The sequence below is a fragment of the Conger conger genome, chromosome 11, assembly GCF_963514075.1.
Source record: "Conger conger chromosome 11, fConCon1.1, whole genome shotgun sequence".
NCBI classification, from domain to species: Eukaryota; Metazoa; Chordata; class Actinopteri; order Anguilliformes; family Congridae; genus Conger; species Conger conger.
The window spans coordinates 44,378,227-44,406,106 of NC_083770.1; the positions used below are offsets into that span (position 1 = coordinate 44,378,227).

Genomic DNA, 27,880 nt, shown 5'->3' on the forward strand with positions numbered 1-27,880 from the left:
ATCATTATTTCAATATCCCTAAAAGACCCTGATGCAAGTGGGAAGAATCTATCCACTCTTTTATGGACATTTTCCAATTGTAAATTTGGTTTAGACCATATGATTTTGATAATTATGAATACAAGTGTATTTACATAGACTTATCACAATATTGTCAAAAGTGGTCAGAAAAGTAATTATAGCAATGTTATGACTGCATTTTTAAGAATCAAGGCCTATTAAGAACAACAAAATTCAATGTGGATTGCTTAACTGACAGATTGGTCTATCTTATTAATATGACAGTGTGAACAGACAAATAGCCCATATCTACATTTCATCAGCAAGATGCTAAAGGGAAATGAAAAGATCCACACTTTTTTCATCATTTTCTTTTATATTTGTGTTAAATTTTATGTACATAACAGCTGGCAAAAATGTTCAAATTCACTGTCAATTTAACCTGATAGTGCTCCGATAAGCCAATATATTTATAAACAAAACATTATACATTAATCATAAATCATTTTTAGTCTTACGATGAAATGGGGTGCCATGCAGTTCCAAAAAGTTCAGTGAACTTTGAAACTTTAGATCTGACTCTACACTGAAGTCAAGGAAACTTTGGTCAAATGCATTAATACACACAAATACATGGAAATACCATTCAATCCAATCCACTATTCCTTAAGGACATGAAATAAAAAGACAATGTAAGGCGTTTGGCACATTGTACATCTTTGTAGATCAGTAAGCCAATGCCAATAAAAGTCACAAAATCAATACTCAAGACAAAATAGTTGCATCTATACAACAAAAATGTGAAGTCATACAGCTAGCCACTTCAGCGGTCAGGATTTAAATGACAATCTCAAACCTTAACTACACTGAAAGTTATTGGAGAACCTAATCAGTAGCCTACAGTACAGCATGCAGTTACTGAGTGAATTCAGTGTGACATTATCGAGGTGCACATTTCTGGACTTGAGATGTGGAAAAATTGTATTAACTTGTTAAGGGTGCCATTTAATAAACTGAGCCATTACAGACAACTGAGACATGGCGGACGACCCAGATTTATAGTAAAATAAATGAGTAAATGATGGCCTCTTTAGCCTCCTTTTCTGTCCAACATTTCTTCTTTCGTATTCTAGTCCTGCTAGTGTTAGAGCGATTTCTACAATACTACACAATATTAAACAATATTCTTTTGAGTATTCAAGAGCTCCATCACAAGGATGTCTGTTTTTTGGTTTCAATTTGTTACCATTTCCTATTGAATAAATCAATGATTGTTACAGACAAACTATTTATGTACAAAGAGAATAAAAGTGTAATAGTTTGTATTAGAACAAGACATTTCTAACATTGTCATGGTGATGATGGGAAATGTTTGAACCAAACAAGGATATATGTTGCTGCAGCTGAAATGTTTAACAGTGTTTCACAGTATTGCCAAGCAATTTAAAACAAACATACAAATTGCCAATATTACAACAAAAAGAGAAAAGTGAAACGACTGCTCTAACCAAGGTGAATGAAAGATTTCATATAGAAATGTAATCATGAGAAAGCAAAATGTAGTTCTGTAAAAGTAAGGAAAGCAAGTTAATAAATGCCAACACCTATACCTCTCTTTGTAGCAAGGCTTTTAAAGCTAAAAATATTACCAACAATAGGAGGTGCCAGTGTTGTACCATATGTACCATTTTGATAAAATTATTTTAACAGTTTAAATGTGGGTGTGATATTTATACTAAATCAAATGGCTTTGAAATTTTTAAACAAATTATAAAACAAGCGTTACTATAAAAGAGGCAATCATAAACCTAAAACGTAATGATCGATTAATCTTTGTGCCAGTGTCATTTCTGAACACAGGTAATTGTGTAAAAGTAGAAATTTTAGTTAAATAAATTCTACAATGATGCCCTTGACAATGACCACTGACATTGAAGACTTTATGACTCTATGAAAGATGAAACCCAAATTCTAAGATCATAGATGCATATTGAAAGTGAAAAGATGACCTATTAATCAAATAAAGCTGAATTTGGTATATTATGGGTTGATTGTTCTATGAAAGCTTACTACACATACACAGACTGGACAGGTTTGCTCTCACCGTGGTTCCATTTCAACCACAACTTCTTGAGAGACACGGGCACTTCAGTACAAACACTGCCACATACATGCGTACATAACAAAGATAGATACTGTCACTCATAAAGGAAAGGAACGGAATTAAAATAAGACAAGTAGGGCCATTCACTACAAAGGGTAAATTTGTATATATATTTTTTTATATATATATAAAAAAAAAGAAAATGACAAAAAGGACAGTTTTGGGTTGTTTGGTTGTGCAAGTTCTTAAGTATCTTGAGATGCAAGAAGAGCTGATGATTAGAAGACAGTCTCAAAGGCTGGGCACTTGTGGCTTCTAAGTTTCTTCATGGCCTTTTTGAACTCCCTGCTGGACTTGTCCCACTTGTGGATTCCAGTGAGGAGGTACTGCTTGTCGACTTTGCGGCCCATGATCAGGTAGGCGTTCCCCAGGTTGTCCAGCTGCGCGCAGGGGCAGTCGGCTCCGTTCTTCAGGTAGAGCACCAGCTTCTTCAGGTCCTTCTTCTTCAGGTTCCCCAACTTCAGGGTCTTCTTCTTCTTCTGCAGGGTCACCTTGCGGTCAGAGTTCTCCCTCCGCACGTCCTTGATCTTAGTCTTGATGGCTGCGGAAATAGATGGGACGGAGAAGGAACGTTAGCAGCCAGATCAGAAACGAAGGCACGGTGAACCTCGTAAACTGGTTGTCAAGATGGATTTCTATAGGTGTACACCACAGTGTTAGTGCTGTGGGGTAAAAACATACCCAACACACAGTAAATGTCTTCACTGAAGCTCTGCATGGGCACTAGGCCATTTTGCTTCAAAATGACATGTAGGTTTATATGATTCATTGAATTTGACTCAACTTGACAAATTGCTGCCATAATTTTTTCACTGGAAATGCGGCCTTCAACCTTGGCTAATAAGGCCCGGTGTGAGCTTCAGATCCTGACGAGAACAGCATATATTGCAAAAAGATATTTTCTTAGGCAGAGCAGACAGAAAGAACATGGAATTATAATTGAAAACATTCATTTAGTGGCAATAGAATCAGTGTATGGAGCGCTGAAATTAGAACTTTCTGGTCAGATTGGACAACTTCAACAATGGCTATTTTTAGCGATTTGAAAATCAGAAACATTCTTGTGTCTACTGTACTGTAAACTACTGAATTATACAGGCAAGAATGAATATCAATTGTCCATTAAGAATGAACATGCTGTCCCAAAGTCCCTAAAAATCTCATTTTAGCGAAAAACAACAAAAGGAACCATTATCAAAACTGGCAGTTTTAGCCGTTTCTTCTACTGAGCAACGCTCACAGGCAGATGACTCATTGTGCTGGTAAGATGATAGGGTCACAAACATGGAGCTGTCTGAGAGCCCTGGAGGGCAAAACCAAACAAAGGGATCCTCCAAAAAAAAACTCCAAATGGTCTGGGGATGTTTGCATATGGAAAAAATCTGATGGCAGACCCGAAAAAGCCGACAGACACCAGTCTGACATGCGGACTATAAACTTCCAATCATCTCAAGGTCCTCACTGCAAACTAGCAGCCGTTATCAATACAACCACTCTATGTACAATTAATAACAAACAAATAGGCAAATGGCATTATGCTGTGTAAAAGACCAAAGAAAGTGAAAATGCAGATGGCTTTTTTTTTTTTTTTGAGCCAATAAAAATGAATGAGATTCAAATAGCTAAAACTGCCCCAAATGTTTAAGAATGAAATGACTTGCTTTGATTTAGCAGGAATTTCATGACAAATAAAAACTAAATAAATAAAACTTCTCCCACGGCATGTATCAGATCAATGCGGCCGACTCACTTCTCCACAACACAGACCATACTCACTCATGGTTGAAATAAGCCAATTTAATCATAATAACTATGCAGCTTAAATTACATTTAATTTTTTATACACTGCCAAAGGGCGACCTCCAAATAGTTTTTCCTAACCTATTACAATATTGACTGCAGGCATGTAAATAAATAGTTGACTTGTCCTTGCAATTTTATCATTTCCTGATGCTGTACTAGTTTATCTGAAATAAGAGAAGCATTCTAGAGAATGTTTGTTATTTTCTGTTCTCCATAAAAAAAAAAAACATGATCTTGCATGCTTTCGAAGTCAACCAAAAGAAGAAGAAAAAAAAAAAAAAAAAAAAACAACCACTCATTTTTTTTTTAGTGCGAAACCTCCTTTTTGTCATTGAGGCCAAATGTAGGAAACGGTGAATTATTATACAGTTCACCTTTGCTGTGATTTCACCTTTCACATTCTTGGATTTAATGAAGCAGTTATAATGTTACAAACAGTATATGCTAAAGCTGATAAACTATTTATACCTGTGTGTTCCATTTGGCTTCATATTGACAATGCAGTCCATCAGTGAGTGCAGTAAGGTTACCCTGAGGTACGTTCAGATTAGAATACAATTAAGTCACATAATCCTACGCGGCAAAGGCCAGTGTTCCTCAGGTGGAACGGCAAAGGGGTTAGATTGCAAGGGGTATCAGTGGCGAGGCCCATGCGGACAGCTCCACAAAGGCCTGTGGAAAGATTAGACTGAGGGGAAGGCCAGAGAGAAAGAGGGAGTCCAGGCATTCAATATCGGCTTCACTCTCTCAGGTTCTGTTCTAATCCCAAAGACACAGGGCTCTGTTCTAGCACACACTGACAGGACTAAGGAGCAGAGAGGGCTCCGCACACAGGCCACACAGGAAACCTCCCCACCATCAACCCTCTTTTCATAATGCAAGAAAGTCTCAATTTCATACTGCACAATGCAGTTTCCCCACCAGAGATCATCTGACCCAAACTTCGATTGTTGAAAACCACCTTTCTCACTTGCCAGAGTTAACTTGGTAGAGGTTTGAAACTTGAGTGATGGAAAATGAGACAAGATTGCGGCTGATTACTGACAGGGGAGCCATTCCGTGTTACATCTTCTTCCTCATATTCATAGGTCAGTGCTTTTACGCTTAAAACCATAAGAGTGAAGGTGTTGTCACTTAATAGTCTCTCAATATGTGGTCCAATCCTCAAATCCCACCGTGGAAAATCTCTTACCGATCTCTTGATCTCCTGCTTTCATCTCTCTCCAAATCTCGCCCTCACTCTCCCTCCGAGTTGCAGTAATCTGCCTGATCTTTTACTAAACTCTATTTAACCTCCTAATCTGCTGGTTCATGTCCCTTCCTTCACAAAAGAAGGTGTGAGTTGGCCCTATGAGCCTCAACCTCTGCAGAAAAGTAGGCCCTCTCTCATAATGAGAAACAGAGGTATACAGAGAAAAATAATATACTCTTGGTCACTTCTACCCAGATTGCTGACCCTCCTGTGAACTAGAGACGTTCGTCACCTTGCAGGGAGTTTTGCTCCAGTTAATTCCTTTATTACAAAAGAGCCTGGAAAAAGATAGGCACTGGAAATCAGATTTGGTGCCAATTATCCTTATTAAGCGTGATCAGGCTACAGCTACCATCAGCAAGCCAACAACACAGCAAATCAAATCCTTCCCATGACCCATTGAACTATTCCTAGTAATCTCTGTGGTACAGGGAGGGAATATCTGAAAACCATGGAAACTGCAGCCGATTTTTTCTTTTCATGTATATGACAATTGAAATCCTGCTTTACTCCATTCTCTCTCACTCATCTAATTAGCTCTGTATTGTATTCTATGTTACTGTGGAAGTAAGTTAGTTTTCCACTGTCTTGCATTTTCATAATGTATTAACACACAGAAATGCTTCACATTTGTTTGGTAGAATTCACTCTGGAGAAGCCTCCACACACACAATATATTTAAATTTTTAATTGTGGTGACCACAATTCTCTCAAATGAACTGTCAAGATGATTCTAAAAAACGAAGTTTGACACCTTTAAGATTTGCAATGCAACAACTGGCTTAAGATCAGGTCCCGTGTCATTGTTTGCTAGTATGGCACATGGGCGGGGCCAAAGGAACTGTCAAAAGGCATGCTGACCCTCTGAATTAATGAGGCTGTTGGAAATGCAAACACAGCCCAGCACCAAAGGCTTTAACTAGAGTCCAGCCCTCTGCTTCTTGCACAACCATCTTCACACATGCTAATGAAAGGGGCAGAAAACAGCCAAAGTTTTGTAGGCATTAGCCGTGCACATGGCAGAGATTAGAGCCTTTATCCCACTCCACTGCTCCGCGGGAGGAATCCGCTTACCGCTAAACGGAATCAAAATGAGCAGTTTTTTAAATTTTAACCAATGTGTCACAGTGACTCCAGCCAATCCCCACAGCCTCTTGGTCTTGTTAAAAGTTTTAAGTGTTGTTCAAGCCAGTTTTAACGATGCCCCAGCCTCGCCTTACACTCCGAGTTTGCGAGTGCAATCCCTGCACAGTGTGGAGTACACTGTACCAAGTGGGCCTCTAAAACTAGCACATGCAGAGATGAGTTTTGCTTCTGATGCCAGTGATTAAGCTGTAATTATCATTTTGATTTATTTCTCAGCAGTGACTCAGGGGAATGATTCTAATAAGGCCTGCTGCACAGCCCCTTAGCTTTGCTCAGCACCACCTCAGCAGGAACACCACGTGTGTACACTGCCCAGCTGAGAACAAAGCAGCACTCTGTATTTCTACTAAATTAAGACCTCTGACAAATTAATATGGCAATCACAATTACTGCATATTACGGTTTAATTGCCTTTCATTTGTGGCACTTAATCACAGTCTACTGGCGTGTAGTACAGTTGTCAAAGTGCTTGGGCTAATGTAGAGCAGAATGTCATCACAGCTGGAAAAGAGCAAGGAGCATAACTCTGGGTCTGTCCGGCCAGGTGGAACAAATGAGACAAATAACCCACACCCGTGTCAGCGTTCGACAGATTAAAGGTTTGTTTATGACGAAAGTAATGGTCAGACTCAAACTCTCAGGTTTAAGCACGTGCAACGGTGCAAGTTTCAGAGTACGTATGCAGACCCTACAATAGTGGCTGAGAGCATGGGGATGCTCAATATCAAAGTTCATATTTGATTAGAAGCCACACAAATCACTATGAGTCTCCCAGGCCACATAACAGCTGAGGCAACATAGCACAAGCATTCATCTCCTATAGTGGAAGCTACCTGCTATGTAGATTGAAGCACTGAACTCCCTTTCCTAAATTTAGTTTACCATATTACAAATTATTTTCTTTATCCCCCATGAAGGGGGAACAGAGGATGTGCTGGGGGGGAAATCTGTACTCCGACAATCATATTTACATGTTTTATATGAATTCCAAAGATATCAAAATTATTCAATTTTTTAGTTTTCATTTGAACAGATGTCTTGGCACAAATGGCAGAGAGGAAACTAGTCCATGTCCTGGGAGAGAAACTGTGCAGATACAGGTCAAACAATGTTCCTGATACATTTTTTGCTGAATCTGATAAGTAAAAGTAATTCTACAGCCTTCAGCCTTCCTGTACCATTCTGAAATAGATAAACCAGTATAATTCAAACCCGCAGCAGTCTGACACAAAACTGTTTTGTTTTTGTTTTTTGACCAAAATTTACCATGATTATTAATTCTTATTATCTTTATTGTTATTATTCAGTGCTAGGGGTATGTAAACTTAACAAAAGTCAAAGTGGCGATGAACTCAGAACACCCAAATGAGCAGGCAAAAAACAGGCCTCCATTTCCAGAAATTAGGCTATTTCATCACTCCCGACAGCTCCTGTAAATATTTGGTTAGTCCACATGCTGTTCTGTACCCTGTAACCCTTTCATTCTTGGTGTATTACTGCTCTCTTAAATCAATGCCGACAATGGGGTCTTCACGTTTCATGTGCATTAATGGTATGTGCTCAAAAATATACATTTGTAGTTGGTTACTGCATACTGGTTACTGAAGCCGGAGGACTGAAAACAGACCAGGGAAGCTTCCATTTATAGAGCGGGGTTTACATATCATGGCATCACTTCCCCCTTCCGACTGCCACTAAGCCTGTGGACAGCTAGGCTTCGACCCTTGACCCAGACCCCACGACCTGTCTTTCCTCTCACGTTTCAGAATGCGAGACAGGACTCGTAAACACAGCAGGAGGGGTTCGAGGAGGGGAACCATTAGCAAACATTAAGCCCGTCTCCCAGGATGACCCACGGCAGCTAGGAAATCACAGGCCAGAGCAGGGCTGCTACTTTTGCTTGGCACTGTTGATTGCAAAAGCGTCAGCCAACTAAAATATGCAGGCATCCAGTGGGGGGGGGGGGGGGGGGGGGGGGGGGGGGGGCGCGCTCACTTGTTATGAAACTGCAAGACAATGAACCCAAACTAATGCGTTAAAATGTTTTCGTATGTGATGGTGGCATGGAGTTTTACGCATTATGAACTTTATCTTGTCCTTTCAGAGCGCTATGACCCAGACACTGGAGTCATCCAATCATCAGGAATTCTGTGAGACAGTGAAGTATGTAAGCAATCGCCCACCGAATCAGAAATATTCCTCAAACACCACATCCCACCAGCAGTACTGCAGCCATTTTCTTCTCTGAGGCTACAAATGGCAAACCCCAAAGCCATCCCCATGACTGGGGGGGAAAAAGAGCAGATTATCTAAAACCAAACTAATGGCTGTTCTTGTAGCTCTACATCGTTAATTTACCTCAGTCAGTTTGCTCTTAAACAGTCCATTAATTATTTACACAAATGACATACGCTTTTATTCCACGTGACCAGTGCTCACTACTTATGATGGTACTGTACTGTAGGTATCCTTATTGTAAAGCTTATGTATTACATACAAGATATGCACATAATGTAATGAGTTTAGGTGAGATTTAGTTTATGTGGATTGCCTGTTAAATGAATGCCAACATGAAAGTAATGGAATATATATTTTAAAATATTACTATTAAAAACATTGTTGCAGTCCAAATAATAGTTATCCAAATATGTATAAAGATAAACAATTTTGTAACTCAATCACATTCCAACATTGAAAATGTTGCTATGAACCAGTGTACTTTAAAATATGTATTTGTTCTTGTGCCAGTTTGCTTTATTTAACTACAATAAATCAACAGCCGTCTTGCTTTGAGGAAATATGCCGATGCATTTTATCAAGATGAACTTGCCTGGGAAAGTCACGACCAAAAATGACTGGGAGGAAACAATTATTCATAAGTTCAAACAGAAAATACTTGTATGTTTTTCCACGTCCCAGCTCCATGGTACAAAGTAGACTAAATCTTACGCAAAAAACGCCTTCCCTGCCTGCTCATGCAAAGCAGCATGCTCTGCCGTTTTATTAATAAAAGACAGATCATGAGTTGTTTTTGCTATGACTGCCTCCTAAGCAGACTAGATGGCACTTCCAAACCTTGAAAGACTGCCTATATCTCCAATCATTCACTGTGCATACGGCTATGCCAATGCGCCAGTCTACACATGTACTTCATAATCAATCTCGAGGCATAGGACTTTAATGACAGAGACCGGACAACTCCACGTCATACATTAGAAAGTAGAAAATGTCCTTACTTCAGCCATAGTCTGCTTCTTTGGTACTATCAGCACCAGAGATACAATCACATTTTACATTACATTAATGGCATTTGGCAGACACTCTTATCAAGAGTGACGTACAGTTGATTAGATTAAGCAGGAGACAATCCTCCCCTGGAGCAATGCAGGGTTAAGGGCTTGCTCAAGGGCCGAACAGCTGTGCATGTCTTATTGTGGCTACACCGGGGATCGAATCACCAACCTTGCGTGTCCCAGTCATGTACCTTAACCACTACGCTACAGGCATACATTGCAAGAGACTAACCATTACTTACAGTATGACAATGGTAAGACATAAGAGCATTAAACTGAACACAAATCACAAGGTTGAGTGTACTTTGTTATGTTGGTCATGTTTATGTCTTAGGCTGAAGATGAATAAAATCATCATGCATTAAACAGGACTGCTTGTAGGTGTTTCTCTTGGTAGACATAGGCCACTGCCTTTGAGAAGCCCTGTAGAAAGTACAAAGGGTCAGAGATGACCATTCCTCTGATAAGTCAGACCACACAAAGGTGGAAAGTATTTCACGGCATAAATATTTGAGGAACATTTATGGAAAGTCCAGAGAGATTTACGTTAAGTCATCCCAGTTATTGAAACCTCAACGTGACCCACTGTAGAGCTCAAAGATGCTGCCGGAATGTTTGTGCCAGTGCGTAATCAAATTTAAAGCACTTAAGAAGCAGTTCATTCCTGTATCTAGATTTAAAAAATCCACTCCAACTGTTATGCAATAAAATTTCCAGAAATGAAAGACGACTCATATTTCCTAACTCCTGTTTTATGGTATTATATGTCCAATTTTATGTCATAACTACAATTTAATGCCATGGAGTTAAGAAGAAGAGACTTGGGGCTCAGATGAATATGGCAGCATTTCAACTGATGTGGCCATTTTATCTGAACCACAAAATTAACCGATAAAAGTGTCAATTGGCACCAATAAAAGTGTTTTTGGATAAAATAATAATACTGATTGATACCCCCTCATTCATTATGCATCACTAAACACATATACAGCATAATATCTATCTACACATGGAACATCTTCAAATATCTTCAATGGCTTCTAATCATGCTATATAATGAAGGGAGTCAATCTAATTAAATTTCTTGTCCAAAATGAGATTTAAAAAAAGTCCATTAAGCGTCTTATTAACGATAATGACTTGAACTTGCAACGGACACGGTTCACTGCCTCCTCAGCATCTCCCTGCGCATGCCTACTCCCCGGTCCTTCTCGTCTGAAAAAATAACAGCTAAACAAATAAACAAATAAAACGGGCAGCTGTCATTCACACCAACAGGGTCAACTGCGGGGGAGGGTCACGATGGCGTTCGGTGACAGCTGAGTCGAGGCGGGGTTTGGAGAACGGGAAGATTCATTACCTTCGTCTAGCCTCGCACGCCCTCCCGCTCAGCGCCAAACCCCAGCCGCGGGCCTTCACCAGCTGCCCATTGGCCTCTAAAGCGTGTTTATTTACCAAAGAGACTGCCGACATCTGGAAATCCAAAGAAAGCCCCTTCATTTCTCACCATTAAGCTTCCCAGCACTTCTCATCCCGAGAAAGTTCAGCGACACTCCTCCTTTGAAACAGTGCGGTTGTCTGTTACTGCCGGTCCACCGAGGCCAAACTCGGGCCATGTGTTTTGTAAACTTGTAAAATGTGCCTGTTCATCACCATCGTCATCATTAACACTTATTCATTAGGCAGACACGCTTTTGCGGTGCAACAAACATGTTTTCAAATTTTATTTACAAAAGGCAGTTCAGGACGGGAAATGATCAAGGACATCGGAATCCGCAATCGAAGACAATTTCCCCTCACAGCTATGTTACGCCACCATTTTGTGCAAAGTACAATGACCCTCGTGACCTAAATAAGGAAGAGGATTGTTTGGCATCGGGGGGTCTTCTGAAGAAGTGGGAACACTACCAAATGGTCAGAGGAAGAGCTGTTCAAATTAGCACTGATAGGTGTCGCTAAACAGAGGGAAGCTGAGCCCACTGGAGGAGATCAGGCATGTCAGGGCGTTTCATCATTTTATTTACTGGTTACATTTCCATAGGAGACTAGCTGAGCCTAAAACCTCTGATTATTAGCGGTTAGGCCAGCTGAGCCTAAAACCTCCGATTATAAGCAATTATGTCAACATGTTTTTTGTCTACTGAAAGGTCATTTTGGCCTGTATTGATGGGCCAATTCCTTTCTGCCAGCCTATTATGAATAGCATCAGACATATGCGAATGTTCAGTGGAAAATCTACAACTTTAAGGTTGCGCGGTGGAGGAACCACAGAACATCATTTCGCTTTCAGAACCATTTCAGATTCAAAGAGCCAATAATCAACTCTGAGGGAAGTCCACACAAGCATCTCTGCCCCGAGCCTGGAGCTGGGACGATTCTGACACTTTATTGCACGGGATGGTATGCACTTGATGTCTGAGACTCCGGCTTCTGAACAGTCTCGGGTTAAACAACAACCTCATTCAGCGACACTGGAGCCGCGCCAAGGCGAAAACAATGAGCATGACATTGGTCGGCCCTGGATTCAATTTAGGGGGGTTTGTACGCTGAAAGGCGCATCGCGTATCACAAAGCAGACGTAACCGAGTCTCGGTGCCTAATCCTGCCAGTCTTGTAACCGAAGCGGACGACCCGGAGCCCTCCTTACAGGCAGCGGGGCTGGCAGTGTGTGGTTGCAGGGGGGAGGGGGGGAAGCGGTGCGTTAACGTCAGCGCGCTTCCCTGCGGACCGCCTCGTCGGTCAACGGCATGCCAATGCGATGCCACGAGGGGCACCCGTAGGTACTCTAATTCAGCCTGGCAGCGCACCGTCAACACTCCTCCCGCTGTGCCAACTTGTGGGAAAGCAGTCTTTCAACACACTTTCACAGACACTGGAACTGGCAGACAGTGTCAGCAATGTAAACTGGCTGTCAGACACCAAAGCCTATGAGCCTTGCCACATCTCTGACTGTTTCACTGCTAATTAGCCTCATACTCAAGCCTCATGTCTCACATCTGTGCGGCATAATCTTCAGATTTGCTTCTTCTTGTTTGTTGATGGTTTCTGTTTTTAACTCCATCTTTCTTTTGGCTATCAGGTCTGTTCTTGTCTGTTTCTTCTTCTGTGTTTTAATTTTCTCCACTCGTTTGCCGTCACTAAGGTGCTTTGAACTCATGAAACACGAAATCAAATGTTCAGCTGGAATCTCTTCCGGATATTCCTGCCAAATCCCCACAGATATTACCAGAACTTGCTTACATCACCTAAATAAATCTGTGTTCACAAAAGATAGAAATCATCTACAAAACAATGGTTGTGTAAAGAATCTGAACTACACGAGATGGCGAAGCCATTGTGGATTATCCTTGTACTAAAGCAGGCCTGCATAACGCCGGTCTGCATGCTCGTTTTTGTTCAAACCTCCATTTTAGATTTCTGACAGCTCTATAAACTACGCTGGTTCACTCCTGTACTTGAGCACGGCATAATCTTTAACATACACTTGCGGTCTGCAGCTGTAGCCGGCACTGAGACAAATGTCAGATCAAGACTGACTGAACCAATTAAATAATTAAAAGCAGAAGATGTCGCAAAATCCCATTTCCAGAAGACTTTGTAAGGCTACTTTTTTAGGTGTACGTACGCATGCATCTATAGCGCTTTTTCTCCTTCTTTTGCTGCAGCAGCTCCACTCAAGATCACACCTGCCATAGGGAACTAGGGAGGCAACCTGAGATTGGCTGAGCTGCTTACCCCTCCTGCACCTGGTTTTGGACTAGCTCACCACAAGCTGCTGAGCTTTCTTGAGGTGTTTTTGTTTTTACTGGCCTTACACAAACTCTCTAGTATGCAATACCAGGTTAGACCCACCTGTATGACAGAAAGCCAGTCTCAGGGGTTGAGTCAGAACTGCAGCATGCATCTGATCGGAGAAACCAAGCTTTCGCAGGGTTTACCAATTTTTGCAGACAAAAAACGGCAGTTGTTGCGGTAAAACCTTTAAGCGTTTTTAAATCATTACATCGCATGACTATCCCATGACATTCCTGGCTGGCTGAGCAAAAAGGCCATAAGTAAACACTTCAAAATCCACCGGGGCAGCCATTCAAATTGGTATCGTAACCTTTGGTCGATAATTTAAAGCATATCACGGGATGCAGGCCATTACCATAAATTACTCTTTTGCTTTATTTTACCATTTGACTCCCGCAATAGCCCCTTGCCAATATCCAGAGCTAATGGTGTTTGATTAAAAATCCCTTGCGCAATGAAAGTTGAATTGATTAGAGGGGGAAACCTGGACCAAAGAAAAACAGACCCTGTTCTGTGGGACAGCTGGCCCTCGGGGAATAAATCTCGTCATAATAGCTTTCACTATTCATTGGCCTTTGCGATGTGCACAGAACACAGCAAAGCCTTTTCTTTCAGCCGACCCTGTACAGATGCAGCACGGTACACAGCTCCGTTGCGTCTCGTCAGATACACAGCTAAAGGAGCACGTAGGCAGGGCAACTCCAGGGCACACTTCTTCACCAAACATTAACACAGTTTAAAACACAATGGATGTAAACAGCCAAGTATAATACAGGTATAAGCGTAAGTCGAGAGTCATTCCTCTCGATGTGGCATGCATATGTAAAAGGGTTTGCCACATTTTACTAAAGGTTGTTTTATTACCGAATGTTCAATAACTGTGGTTTGGCTACAAACTAAACTTTCCTTCAAACTGATCTCTTTTGATCTGTGCCATTAGAAATTACCCTCTTTTCTAGGTTTATTTAACAGGTGTTGCAACAGCAGTAGGCAGACCTGACTCATACAGCCTCAGATTACCCACAGTCATGCACCCGGTGATTATCCTGCTTTAAGCGGAGATCTCCTAGAATGTGCAATATCTTTAAATGGGGGGGAGGGAAATTCTCTGGGGCCACATTGAATTATCTCCCCTCGCTTTTATGTTTAAAAAAATCATCTTGAAAATGATAAACAGAGACCATTGCTCTGTTGTCATTTAGAAAGAAAAAAAAGAATGCCTCATTGTACATTTGAAAGTATTGCATACAGGGCCAGCCATTGCTATAAGGCATTGACCTAAGATCAGTGCCTTTCAAAAACAGTGTGTGTTAACATTTGAATGCTGCTAGTGCTGGTGACCTACACTCCTTTAAAAACCCACACCCCTCCGAGGCTTGAGTGCGTGGCCTTCAGCAAATGTAAACAGCCTTTCTCCATGGAGGCCGAGTAAAGTGTTAGCTAGCAGCTACCATCGAAGGGCTCCTTTTCTGTCTGGTAGGATGGAGGCAGTAGCAGCCTCAACCGTCATTTTCAGTAGGCAAACTCAAGCCGTCTGGATTATCTGAGATCCCAGGCATTAAAGGCATTATGAAAAGGAATCGCAGACGGTATCAATCTTAATTACAGATGACGCTAATGCCAAATGCTAAAGTGTCCCCTGCAAGCAGCCTGGAACAGCTGCTGGAAAAACTGCGGTTGTGCACAACAGTGAAAAAAATGGCACAACACAGCGTCACGTCAAAAGACAAACAGCCCGTCTGACTAAGGACAACAAAAACAAAGGCAGTGTGTTTATAATGAATAAAATCTGTCTTCGTGAGGTCAGGCCATTTGAGTCAATTCTGAAAACCACCGTCGCTGGCAGACACTGGCAGCTGTGACAACAAGATTAGATATTACTGCGCTCTGCGCCCCGTCCGCATTCATTTCCAATAAGCACGGTGTTGTTCACCATAGTTACACAGTTCAGAGCATTGTGGAGCTTTACGCAGGAAGGATGCGTCCCTATACAGTGCTGTAATAACAAAGCCATAGAATCTCAATGTATAATTACCCAACCAATAAAAATACCACGAGGACTAAAATATTACACCGCGGAAATGGCCGATGCACCAGGGTCAAGTAGAAATTGTACCAATTGCTAATAACCAACTTACAGAAGAAATGAAGCATAATGCCAGTATATAGGGTCTCATTATATGCCATAGCCAGGCTGGTGCAAAAAAAATAAAAATAAAGATAAAATAAAAAATAAAAAACGGACAGACAAATTGAGGAAATCTCTGGCATTACCTCTCACAGCCCAACAAACACAGTTACAGAATCTATAGTGGAAGAAGTGCAACTTTCACAAATGGGAGCTTAAACCACAACAAGATTACAAAGATCAGGGTTTAGCAATCTCTGCAAGGCTTTCTTCACCAGAAGACCAGCCTGCAAATACTATTCACATGGGGTTGGCAGGTTTTCAAGTTCTAGACGGTATAAACACCAACAGGCATCCGTTTATCAACCTTGTGTTAGACTATCCGTGGGACGAGATAAAGAAATAGATCTGGTGCAAAGCTACTACTGCCATTTAGTAGATCCCAAATCAGATTATCCATCATAAGAGTACTTCAAAAGACCTTCTATTTCTGGAGTACTACATATTCGTACAACCAGCAACCAAAAAGCTATCAAATAATCTTCAATATGATGATTTTACCTGAAGGAATTCCTGAACACATATGTAACCCCCTTCCCTTTCACAAATACTGCCAGAAAAGTAAGGATTGCTACTTTTTCTTCAGATGGCGAAGCTCTCCCGATATGCACTGTGTAAAGGCAGACATGATAAATGCTCTATTCTGGTCTTGTCAGAGCCGTGTGTATTCTCACATAATCAAAGGCAGACCTTTGTGTTCCCACATCATGTTTGCCTGGCCCATGAGGGTGTCTTAAAATAATAGCCCCTTCACCAAACCAGTACCCTGATCGTTGCAGTTCCTGGAATATCAAAAATTTCGACTTGTAGGCTAGAATTATATCCACAATAACATGTGTTTTTGAGAAGTTATGGGCAAATCATCTGCTGGCTTTTCCCTCCTATACACCAGCAGTCAGTTTCAATAAATGTAAATATACATTTCAAAATTTGATTTTTAAAAAGTATGTCTAAATCCTTCTCTCTTTCTGAGAACCCACGCTAGCTGGTCAGGCAAAACCCAATAACTGGCAGTCTGGAGAAACAGGACTTGATTGCAGCAAATCTAGGCAATGTCAGCATTCGCATTTCAAAAGATCAAAATCATTTTCTCCTGTCAAATCAAGCAGTGTGCCCATCAGTTCATTTGGGGATGCACACCCAAATGTTTTGCTTTTATATCCTTTCGGGGTTTTCCATGGCCATCCACACTGGGATACCAGCTTGCTAAAAAGTCAGTGCTATTGCATCCATGTGACTTGGATTTAATCCTGTTTTTTCTGAAAGAGGGTGGTTCATTAGGACTTTGGAATCACTTTTAATCCCCCTAGATTTTCACTGGCGAAGGGTGGGGGTTACAAATTGCCTGATTAACAGAAACCTAACTTTCAATTATCAAAGAACTTCTGTGTATCAGCAAACGGATAAAGCAGCAAGCTCATTACTGTAACGGCAAAAAGCTGAAGAATGTACATAAGCCTCCTGTGTGTGTAAAGATGTCATTTTAATGTATCAAAGGCCGTTTAAGTAAGCAGCTTACAGTCATGCTTTGGCGGATTCTGCAATAGTAAAATGACTTCAGTCATGAAGTAGGACCACCAAGGTATATTCTCAACGCCTCCCCCCCCCAACCCACATACGACTGAGCATATATGCCTTCTTCATACTCATCAGTACAAATGCAGGAGAAATATACAGAGGGCAGAAAAAAATTGTCATCTCAGTGTCAATTACTTGTAATTGTGACGGGTATTACCATTTAACCTGACCCTGGTAGAGACAGCAGTGGATCCAGCAGACGCCCCTGAACATGCATGCAGAGTTAGGGATGTATGCAGCCAAAGAGACGTAGATCAACAGACAACTACACATCCCGAGTTAAGACTCTGAGGACGTGCGTTAAGAAGAACGATGAGGAGTCCGGCGGGTTTTTTTTCCTCCGCTGCGGTGTGCGCAGTTCCACTCTGGAGTGTGCTGAATGGCCGGGGTTGTGCGGTTTGGCCATGAGTTTGTCAAACCGAGACGTGGAAACGATGTCTGTGGGAGGGCGAACGGCAATGCCTGCCGCTCACTGAACAGGCACAATGTAAGGGAGAAGTTCCCTGGGGTGAAACGGTAGATTTATGGGGGAGCGGGGGAGTGCCTTACCGAACTCGCTGGCACACATGTGCTCCAGGATGGCGTCGGTTTTCATCTCGTTGTCACACGGAGGGCAGATGGGGGAGTAGCCTGGAAGAGAGGGGGACATTGTTAGCGGAGATGGAGATTTCGGCTGCGGGGGCATTGGTTTCAATTATGGGAACACACAAATTCAACTCAATCCTTTCATTGAAAGGATATTTTTAGCTTCCAAATGTGTGAATAAAAAATAAAAAAATGAATAGCTCATTGAAAGCTAAGGCTGTAGCTCCTGTAAAGGACCGTTTGCATTAGAAAACGAAATGGTATACAAGTGTAATAATCCACAGTGGTCCACTACACAGTCCTGGGTTGGTTGGGTTTAGCACATTATAGGCAGCATGGCAGTGACTCCTTTCAGAGGGAGACAAAGATGAAAATGCTCTTAACTTGAAGACATACTTCACATGCAGCATTATTACCCTGTGAAGTTTGTAACAGCACCTGTAGAATATAATGAGCAGCAAAGACATTCTCCACCAGTGAAAAGGGGCATAATCTGCTCACACTAAAAATTCAGTCAAATGCCTTCAAATTATGTCGCCATTGAAACAAATATTTGTTTGAGAAAACATGGCTGTGAATTTTGAACTGGTTCCAACCCAACAAGAAAGTCTGAGATCGCTCATTTGGCTACTTTCATCTAACCTTAGACGGTAAACAGCAGATGATGCATCCTTTAATAATTCAAATATAGCAAAATAGTCACCATTTAAACTTTGCAGATAAGGTTGTAGTATTACAGAGACAGTTGCTATGAGGAACAAAGACTCTAGGCACAAAGCAGAGGCCACTGTTGGGAGAGCTCTTTCCTGTTTGCCTCACAATAACCAACCTTGAAGCTCATAAGCTTGCGGAGAAATCGTTGCTCAAGAAGTTATTGAAAACAATTCCAATTAAAACAGAAACATATTCAGAGCTCAAACCTCTGGCTGCACCGAGGAAATGGCAGCACTAGAGATAGGGATCAAATATAACACCATCATGGGCACTACACAGCAGTAAGTAATTCAGTAAAACGGTTGTTCATCAACATCCAAAATGTCCAACACTGTTGTAAAAAATATTGTGCTGTTATGATACATTGTGTGGTCTATGATATAAAAAATAAAAAAAGTATTGTCTTTACCCTATCCTTCATGGCTGTAGGCCAGGGCTGAAACTTGCTAGTATTACAATGGGAATCCCTTCATTTTTAATAAATTCAGTGATGAGATTTTGCATGACCTCATGTTCACCCTACCCCCTATACTTTTACAACAGGTCACGATTAACATAATGACCTGAAGGAAAATGATGCGAGATTAACCAAGGGGTACAGAGAATTAGCTTTATCTTCCCACCCCTCCTGGGCCATAGGCCATAAATCATATAAGCACTGTCTGCAACATGGCCCCAGTGCCGTTTTAAAAAATGCAGCTATGTGTGGCATTGGACAGTCTTGCTTCATGCAGATTTCATCCAAGGAAAATTCAAGGCAATATCTGTACTCCAAACAGACACCTTCTTTGCAGAAATCCCCGTGTCCGTGGTGCTTTCTTGTCTTGCAAGCTGTCAGTCAATGTCCTTTTCCATTAAATAGCAGAATAAATAGTTAGGAAGCAAAAATGACTGTATATTGAACAATAAAGCTAATTTTAGAATCACAAAAAAGTGGTGTTCATACTATAAAGTCCTTAATGTCACTGAACCTAACCAAGCCAGTGCTCAAATTCCCATTGTACCAGGGGCAGGCTTGCTAATGGACATTAAGAAATTTAAAAGAACGACGAGCAGCCAAGAAAATAATGAATGGGTAATATTTGCATGCTAGACCTTTCCAGAATTCAAGCAAATGATGTGGAGAAGATAAAACCCAGGAACCTTCATTTTAAGGTGTTGGGTGTTGAAGAAATGTAATGTTGGATACTATAAATAGCAAACTCGTTGGACTGACAAAACTCCAAGGGTAGCTGAGAAAGTGAGAAAACACCTGCCTCCATCTGACCCTTAGTGTTCCCTCTCTCTCTCTCTCCAGGATTCTAGAGTATGCATGGGACTCTTCCCTCTCCATACCTGCTCCCTGCCACAGAGCTTCCCATAGCCCTGGAGAGAGGGAAGTGGCCCTCTCCATACCTGCTCCCTGCCACAGAGCTTCCCATAGCCCTGGAGAGAGGGCCTCTTCCCTCTCCATACCTGCTCCCTGCCACAGAGCTTCCCATAGCCCTGGAGAGAGGGGGTTTCTCAAACGGCCCTAAACTAGGCCTCATCAGTAGGGGGTCTCTGCTTTGTGGGACGAGCTGCAGGGCATTGTCAACAGGGCAATAAACTCATCATTGCATGGGGCTCTTAAAAGTCCACTTCAAATCTACATCTACATCTACATCAACATGGGGGAGGGGGGTGGGTAGTGTTTGTGCTTTACAAAAGCAAATGGCTCATTTAATCCCTCAACCGTGTAAAACCTAACAGGTCAGTGTCTCAAGCCTGTAGAATGGTAAAACTGATTTTCTATAAAAACACATACAGGTAGCTGTGGCAGTAGTAGTTTGCAGATTTGCTTGGGAGACGCATGGAAAAAAACTCCCTTGTGTGCTAAAGTGTAGCACATGAAATTAACCAAGTGTTTTTCCCAAAAGTCCCGGGGGGGTTAGCTTTCCAAGCAAGGCATAACAACATGAGTGGTGAAATAAGTTATGAGGTCTGACAACTACCTTACACCTCAAGGCAGTATGCAAAACCACATGCTTACACAGGGAGAGAACCACTGCATGATTTCTATAATCTATTTTAATTGTGCACTTGTGCAAAAACAAAGGATTTCTGTTCAAGTTCTTTCAAGTTTCTCAAAAACACATATGTAAGCATGTCTCTAGTTTCCTTTAAGCTACAAAGCTAAACAGTAAACCTTTGTATAAATGATAGGTTAATATAATTATTCAAGCATATTAAAATAATATTCGTTTACTTTAGTACACTTCTCTTACGGTTTCTCACAAGCCCATTCCTGTTGAGGGTGGTACAGCGTATACCGCCATGAGATGTATAGTTCCATAGATGGCAAGCATGTGCACACACATTTGCTGGTACCTGATACATTTAAGTAGGAGCTATTAATCGTGGTCAGATTGAAATAAAAACACTGCCCTGTGGAGAGGGAGACGTCTACGGCTGAATAAACCGTCTAGTGAACCCCTCTGTACAGGACAACAAGTGAACCCAGATTAACTCCCACAAACATAAACTCAATGGAATTATATTCAATTTGCCTGATAGCGTAATGGATAGCACTTGGAACATCCAAGCCCTGGTTATGATTTTGTACAAATCAAACCATGTGTCAGTTGTTCCATGGCACTGGTGAGCTCATGCAGCTGCATGGAGAGTCAAATCTTGTATTTGGCAGGTGAGTCAACCACTTTAATTTTAAGGTCAATTAATTTGAACCTGGGCTGTCATTAGCCAAATATGCCTGGGAGTCCTCTGGACACCACTACCTGCCATGGTAGGGCGGACACAAGCCAGCACCGGTTCCTCAAGCTGCTACAACACAAGCACCTTCAAGCTATTCTCTGAGCTCCAACGAGTTATCAGCTGTATTTAGCAAGAGATAGGTCCCTTCTCCGATTGACACTAGTTCTCCCGTAGCACATGGTGTTATACTGTGCATAATGGCAACTGATTATCAGGCCATTGTATTAATAGTGCTGCAGTGCTCCCTATATTAGTTTGGGTGGTGCAGCTACATGAGACAGGGAATCTGGAAATATATATATATATATATATATATATTTTTAAATCAGCCAACCAATTATATTATCACCCTAGCCTGATTATATATAGATTTTAATTCAGTGGACATTTAATACCCGATGCATTTTGTTACAACTAAGGCACAGTAGTGAAATGTTACGTTTTTGTCTAAAAAAATAACGAACCTTTCGATCGCCCACAAAAGTTGTAGATTGCCTCAATATACTGGACGCAGCAGAAATGTCGCTGGGTGGCAGAACGGGGGCGTATCCATTGTAAAGTAGAGCAGTGGGGAGGCCAGGCTGAAGCTCTCAGACAGAGTCATAATGAGGGCAGGCACTACTGTGTGTGGAGGTGGCCCCGGTCACCACGGAAACCAGGGACTTTAATGAAGTCTATAAAACCTACCTAATTGATGGAGGATTTCGGGGCCTTTCCCTTTTTACCACTTCCACACTACTAAGGGATTCAGATGTTTATTTGCGTCTACTTAACAAATTACAAAAATAAAGAATACATCAAAGTGTTAATAAGACTATTTAACGACAGAGGTTAGCAATATATCTGCACTCATATTTATAGGCTAATGCATAAAATGTTCATAGTGTTAGATACAGTAGAATGTATTAAAAATGTTTGTGTAATTAGTGATTGTTATTTCTACTGAAACATGTTTGTTTGCATTGCTGCTGTCGTGTCTGTAACGTGCGATTAACAAGTGCCTGTGGGAATTACACCCAGGTGAAAAGAACTTTGATAACAGGTGCAACTGAAGAATTCAAAAGAATTACATTTTCCAATTCACCTCTCTCTCCACTTACCATAAATTATCACCAAAGCACTACTTCTCAGCAAGCAGTGACAAGATATTGTCAATATAGACAAATGTTTTGTATAAGTTAAGCTCCCTGAAACAAAAGTAAAGTGGTAAATTCTTTATTTGGTGATTAGATTAAAATAAGAAGTAAGACCCATTTGTTAAAAGGATCCATTTTTGCAAACTTTTTAAATCACAAATCTAAATCCATGCCGGTGAGTTACTACTTCATCATTCAAAGGCCAAAGAGACCAGCACATCAAGCATACAATTCCCCCAAAAAATGACAGCAAACAATGTAGATTATATTCATATATGTTTCTGGGATTTAGGTCTTTTCTGGGAGCGAACACAGAAACATTCTGGTATTTTAGTGGTAAGTGGTAACACTTAAATGCAAACTTCCCAATATATCCGGGGCTGGATAATGTATGGTGGGCCCTTGTCATTAACTGTAGAAAAGCCTCTGGCTCACCTCAAATATTACTGATTTCTGATAAAAATGCCAGTGTACACTTAAATCACCATAAAGGGTGAATGAAGGGATCAGGTACAGAGTGGGAGAGCAGCGAAGCGTGCCGTTTATACTTTCTGAGATAAAACAAGGCCTTGTGTTTCTGCGCCAGACTCGCACTGTGGTCCGTGCAGATCGGACTGGTTTATTTCTTTTTCCGAGGGGAAAGCGCTCACACCACGTGATAACAGGTGTCAGCCAGGGCCTGCAGGACTCTGTGTGGTCCCGGACCCCCGTCTCCGAGCGGGGCCCGTCCGAAGCAGCTGCCTCGCTCCCAGGAGGGTTACCGGACACGCTAGCGGCCGCTCGGTACCGGAGAGGGAGCGCCGCGGGCCTTAAAGAGCCAGTGTTCTGCTGGACCTTCATCCGGCCAATCAAAAGGCCACGATCAATTTTATATGTCAACTGCGAGAGAAGCTCCTATTCGAACAGAGAAAATCACTCAAAATAATCACTCAAATTCTGGAAATGTTTGCCATCGCATTGAGAAATTTAAGGCCATGTACTGTATGTTAGCAGGTGGTTTAACATTATTTCCTGCCAGGTTACACATTTTTATTCACTCAATCACTCCCCCCCCCCCCCCAAGGCATACTATCAGTCGTGTGATGCCATGTTTCCACAATAGTGCTGCAATAAAATGCAAGGGACTTGGTTTATTCTTTTAACTTTGTTGCTAGGAATTTAGAATAAAGTCATAAGGATTTGGAAATGGAAATTCCCACTAAATTTTTGAACGATCAAAATAACCTACTTGTACTTTCCCTACAGAGCTTTGGGTAACCTTTCATAAAACTGCAGAATGCATGCCTAGAGAAGTACGCATTTGTGCCAGGTCTGTAGTCTCCAAAATGAAAAACAGCCCAGGAACAAGATACAAAACAGGATTACTTTGCCATCAGAGAAGATTTCTAAAGCATCCTTTCACATTGGCTGTAGACACGACACACAGCTTTAAACTTAAACCTCCAAAAGGGTACTATGATACACACACACAGGAAAAATAAAAATAAATAAATAAAAAAGTGTGCTCCCCAAACACCTAGATTTCTAGTCACAAGGGATATCCTTAGGGAGGGGGGAAACAGAAGAGAGGGGCAATTCAGCTTAGACTACAACTGGGATATGTTTATCCAGGAAATATCAGATATAGGAGAAACTGGGCTGAGACCAGGGGCTCTGCTTTGTGGAGTGAGTTATTTCTGCAGCCTTGACTCAGAACACATTACATTCCCAGACCTGATAAAGCCAAGTCATTTGGACTTCAGCAGTGTTAGAGTTGCTTTGGCCAAAAACATTGTTGTTCCTTTTCCCCATGTAGAGATTTTCTAAATAAATCTGCTGTAAGTAATCTGTTCACGGCAAATTATGTTGATGGCAAATTAATTACAAATCATTTATTTCCACTTTTTGCCATCTGCTTCCATGTGCAACAAGAGAGCAACATGGCTAGTGTCAAAATAATGGGTTGTAAAAAGAAATTAAGAGATAAAGATTTTTTTTACTTGGACAACATCCCAGCAGGCAAACCAAACACCTTTAAATGAATGGCTACCAGCTGTTTTCCCAAATACAAGCCTACTCATTTCTGACGAAAGTTTAATCTTAACAAAAAAAAATATATATATATATATATATATATATATATATATATATAAAATATATTTCCATGTTATTTTACGAGTAAGCACAGAATAGAGTTCTTAACAGGCAACCTATGTTATTGAAACATTAATCCACAAAGAACAGTTTCAGGAAATAAATGATTTAACGGAATTTTCATTTAAGTTGGGTCAATGATTTCATCCCAGAACCAATTGATTTCAAAGTCCAATCCCAACTAAAAAGCAAGCATACTGATTTGCCAGAAATGAGATCTTTTGCCTTTTAACAATAGCACAGCTTGTTCCAAAAGGGTCTCTTCCCTCACTCTCACAATTCCTGTAATATACAGTCAAACAGCCTGGTGTAGCCAAGATAACATTCGGCCTTCTGTTGGAAAACCGAGGTGTTAAAACTGACACAAAGCCAGGGCACTGGCTGTTTGTAGTTGAAAGCCATGTCAACCAATATTTACAGCTAATTTGAAACTACACAACCAAGGACTTTTCCCATGTACTTAATTTATCAAAACCAAATTTCACAGTCATAATTTAATTATTGACCATAGAAAACTGAATATTCCCAAAACTGGCATGCGTTATAATAGAATACATAAATTTTACATTAGTCCTGATTAAGAGTATCTTGATAAAAAAATAATGCAAGAGCTATCAAAATATAAAACACAGCTAGCAGAAAAAATGGGTTTTATATAGCCTCTCTTCCACCAAACTATAGTCATCTAGATTTGCATCAGGTCATATGATTGAAAGAATACCAGTTCACGTTAGACTGCAATACCAAAAAGTGAATTCTCAGTAATGAGGAGAACATTGATGGTTTATTAATCGATATATAGATCTCTACATTCCACACAGCCATTTAGAAAACAAAAAAAAGAGTGAGTAACTATGACTTGACTGAAAATACTATTAGGAGCTAACCCAGACTTGTGGATTGTGGCAGTGATTCACGGATGCCAGAGGGGATTCGATCTGTCCCATACTGGCGCAGGAGAGTGAGAGGAGACGGGTGGGGGTAGCCGGTCTTACCCGTGGGCTTGGTGGCCTCGGTGGTGTTGGCGTGGCTCATGGCGATGCACACGTCGTCCTGGGGGAACTTGCTGCAGGTGAGCATCTCGGGCCAGGGGAAGCCGAACGCCTCCATGATGGGGGTGCAGCCGTCGCGCACCGCCTCGCACAGCCAGCGGCAGGGGTAGATGGGCCGCTCCAGGCACACGGGGGCGAAGAGGGAGCAGAGGAAGACCTGCGTGCCCGGGTGGCAGTTCTTGTGCACCAGGGGCACCCAGCTGCCCGCCTGCTGCTTGACCTCGGCCATGGTCTCGTGCTCCAGCAGGTTGGGCAGCAGCATCTGGTTGTAGCCCACGTTGTGGCAGAGCTTCAGGTCGTCCGGTATGTCCACGCACTGGGGCGCCTTGCCGTAGATGCGTCCGCCGTTGTAGAGGTCCGACTTCCAGCTCAGGTACTCGTACTCGGAAGCCTGGCTCGCAGTCACCAGCGCCACAGTCAAAGCCAGGGGCATCAACCTCCAGAAGTGCAAGGGAAAAGAGCACTTCATTGTTAGTACAGGTCAGGTAAAGGAGGAACGGTTTCTTCTTCTTTTTTTCTATGCAGAGTATATAGATGATTCTTGCTTGTCTGTAGGAAACCTGCCTGACTGCTGAGAAAAGAAAGCTTCCTGCATAAAGGTCCAAGCTGCACCAGTTACAAGTTACGGGTTTGGTTGCCGTTTAAGTGCCGCTGTTGCCGCTATGCTGGACTCGCCTGCTGCACTGACTCACACTACCGACTGCCAAGGTAACATTGCTGAGACTACGCGCTGCTGAAGAACAAGAGGGGCTTGTGAAAGTGCGCCCTGTCCAATCGGAAGGCGCCTATGCCTTTTGGCACTCAGATGTCAATCAAAGTGCCCAATTACCCAATCGGTAATACGAGGCTTCGCTCTCTCACCAGCGTTCATTTCTCCTCCCTTCTTAAAAAGTTTCCCCGATTGTTCCAACTGGAGCCGTAAACCTTTACTCTCTTTATAAAATAAAATGGATACGGTTTTTTCGCTTAAGCTAATGACTGAAAATATGACTTGGGTACTTTCAAATATATTATTCATTTTATCTGAAGCAAGGTTCAAGCGATGCCGAGAAAAGGGCTACTAACCAACCATGTACGCGACTTTCACTTGCTTATTCAAATATGATACAATGGACGAAGAAAAGTTTCCTGGTTCATGTTCAAATAATTAAAAGCGAAACTAAAAGCTAATTGACCGAAGCAGTGCGTATTTATTCCAAGCGCGTTCCTGGTTCGTGCGTTGCCTATTTTCTAAGAGAAAACCGAACAAGCAATTTGTCTGGAGAATGAACACAATTCATTCTAGGTTAACTTACTATCGATAAGTGAAGTCCTCCCGTTATGCATTCTCTGCGCCATTGTATTATGCCTTATTTCATCCAGAACTCCAGATTATATAAACTAGCGATAGCGGTCCCTGGGTAGCTCGAATTAAACAGTGCATGATTTATTTCAGGCATGATTTATTTCATGTTGCTAACTAAAAGGAAATAACTTGGTCTTGGAAAAGGCAGGTACAGAAGAACCTAAGTGTTGCCGGCCTTGAAAGAAAATGTGCACAACAGCCGTGTTTAAATATTTAATGTGCTGCTATATATGTTTCGTGGACGTTTTTATAAAGATTTGTAGGCTAAACTGTGAATGTCGACTGCTTAAATAGATTGATAGCTTCCATGATGTAAATTGTCTAACGTCGATATTACATAGACCTACGTTACCTATTTTGTGACGTTTTAGTTTGTCTCATAAATTTAAGCATTTGTCTCATCACATCCGATACTTAAATGGATTTGCACTGTATCAAGTGTTAATTATGTTATAGAAGCGGTAGTGGCAGCCAAACCTGATAAGATTACTGCAACTCCCACATCTTTTTCAAATGTAGAATTTGGGTGCTAATTTGAAAATCAGTGGGGGTTGTTGAGAGTTTGCCTGAAAGGAGGTGGTTATAAGTAATTAATCTGTTGACGGCAAATTATACCATAATCTTTAATTGAAGGATGCTTAAACGCCTATCTTAATTATGTCGATTTAATTAGGCCTGACTAATTTGATCGAGGAACAGTCTACAATTGAAATTACAACTTCATTTCCCTCATTTTCCGTGAAGGAGCGCAAACTTTGCTATCTAAATTTGCATTCATTTGCGGGCCATTGTTTTGCAAATGGTCTTTGTGAACCTAATGACGCTCTAAATTCGAAAGCAAATAATAGTACTTCGACTTTGTAGTTTACCGCAGCAGTCTGAAAGCATGATTTAGAACGCAGGCCTTTTGTAGTGCTGAAACACTACAACTAGCAGTGATTTAGAAAATGCCCTTCCGAAATT

General features: G+C 41.4%; 1 protein-coding gene across 3 annotated transcripts; it reads right to left on the bottom strand.

Annotated features, from left to right (window-relative positions):
- Positions 1-356: 356 nt before the first annotated feature.
- sfrp1a (secreted frizzled-related protein 1a) lies at positions 357-27,407 on the bottom strand. Of its 3 annotated transcripts, none has more exons than XM_061260352.1 (4): positions 27,395-27,407; positions 25,516-26,009; positions 17,769-17,849; positions 357-2,705 (listed from the first exon to the last, which is right to left on the bottom strand). In XM_061260352.1, exons 2-4 carry the CDS (start codon positions 26,003-26,005, stop codon positions 2,383-2,385), a joined length of 894 nt encoding a protein of 297 aa, XP_061116336.1. In that variant the 5' UTR covers positions 26,006-26,009; positions 27,395-27,407; the 3' UTR covers positions 357-2,382. The 3 variants fall into 3 exon arrangements, with proteins under 3 accessions (XP_061116336.1, XP_061116335.1, XP_061116334.1); XM_061260351.1 differs by lacking the exon at positions 27,395-27,407 and adding an exon at positions 26,868-26,934; XM_061260350.1 differs by lacking the exon at positions 27,395-27,407 and having other exon boundaries at positions 25,516-26,326.
- Positions 27,408-27,880: the final 473 nt, after the last annotated feature.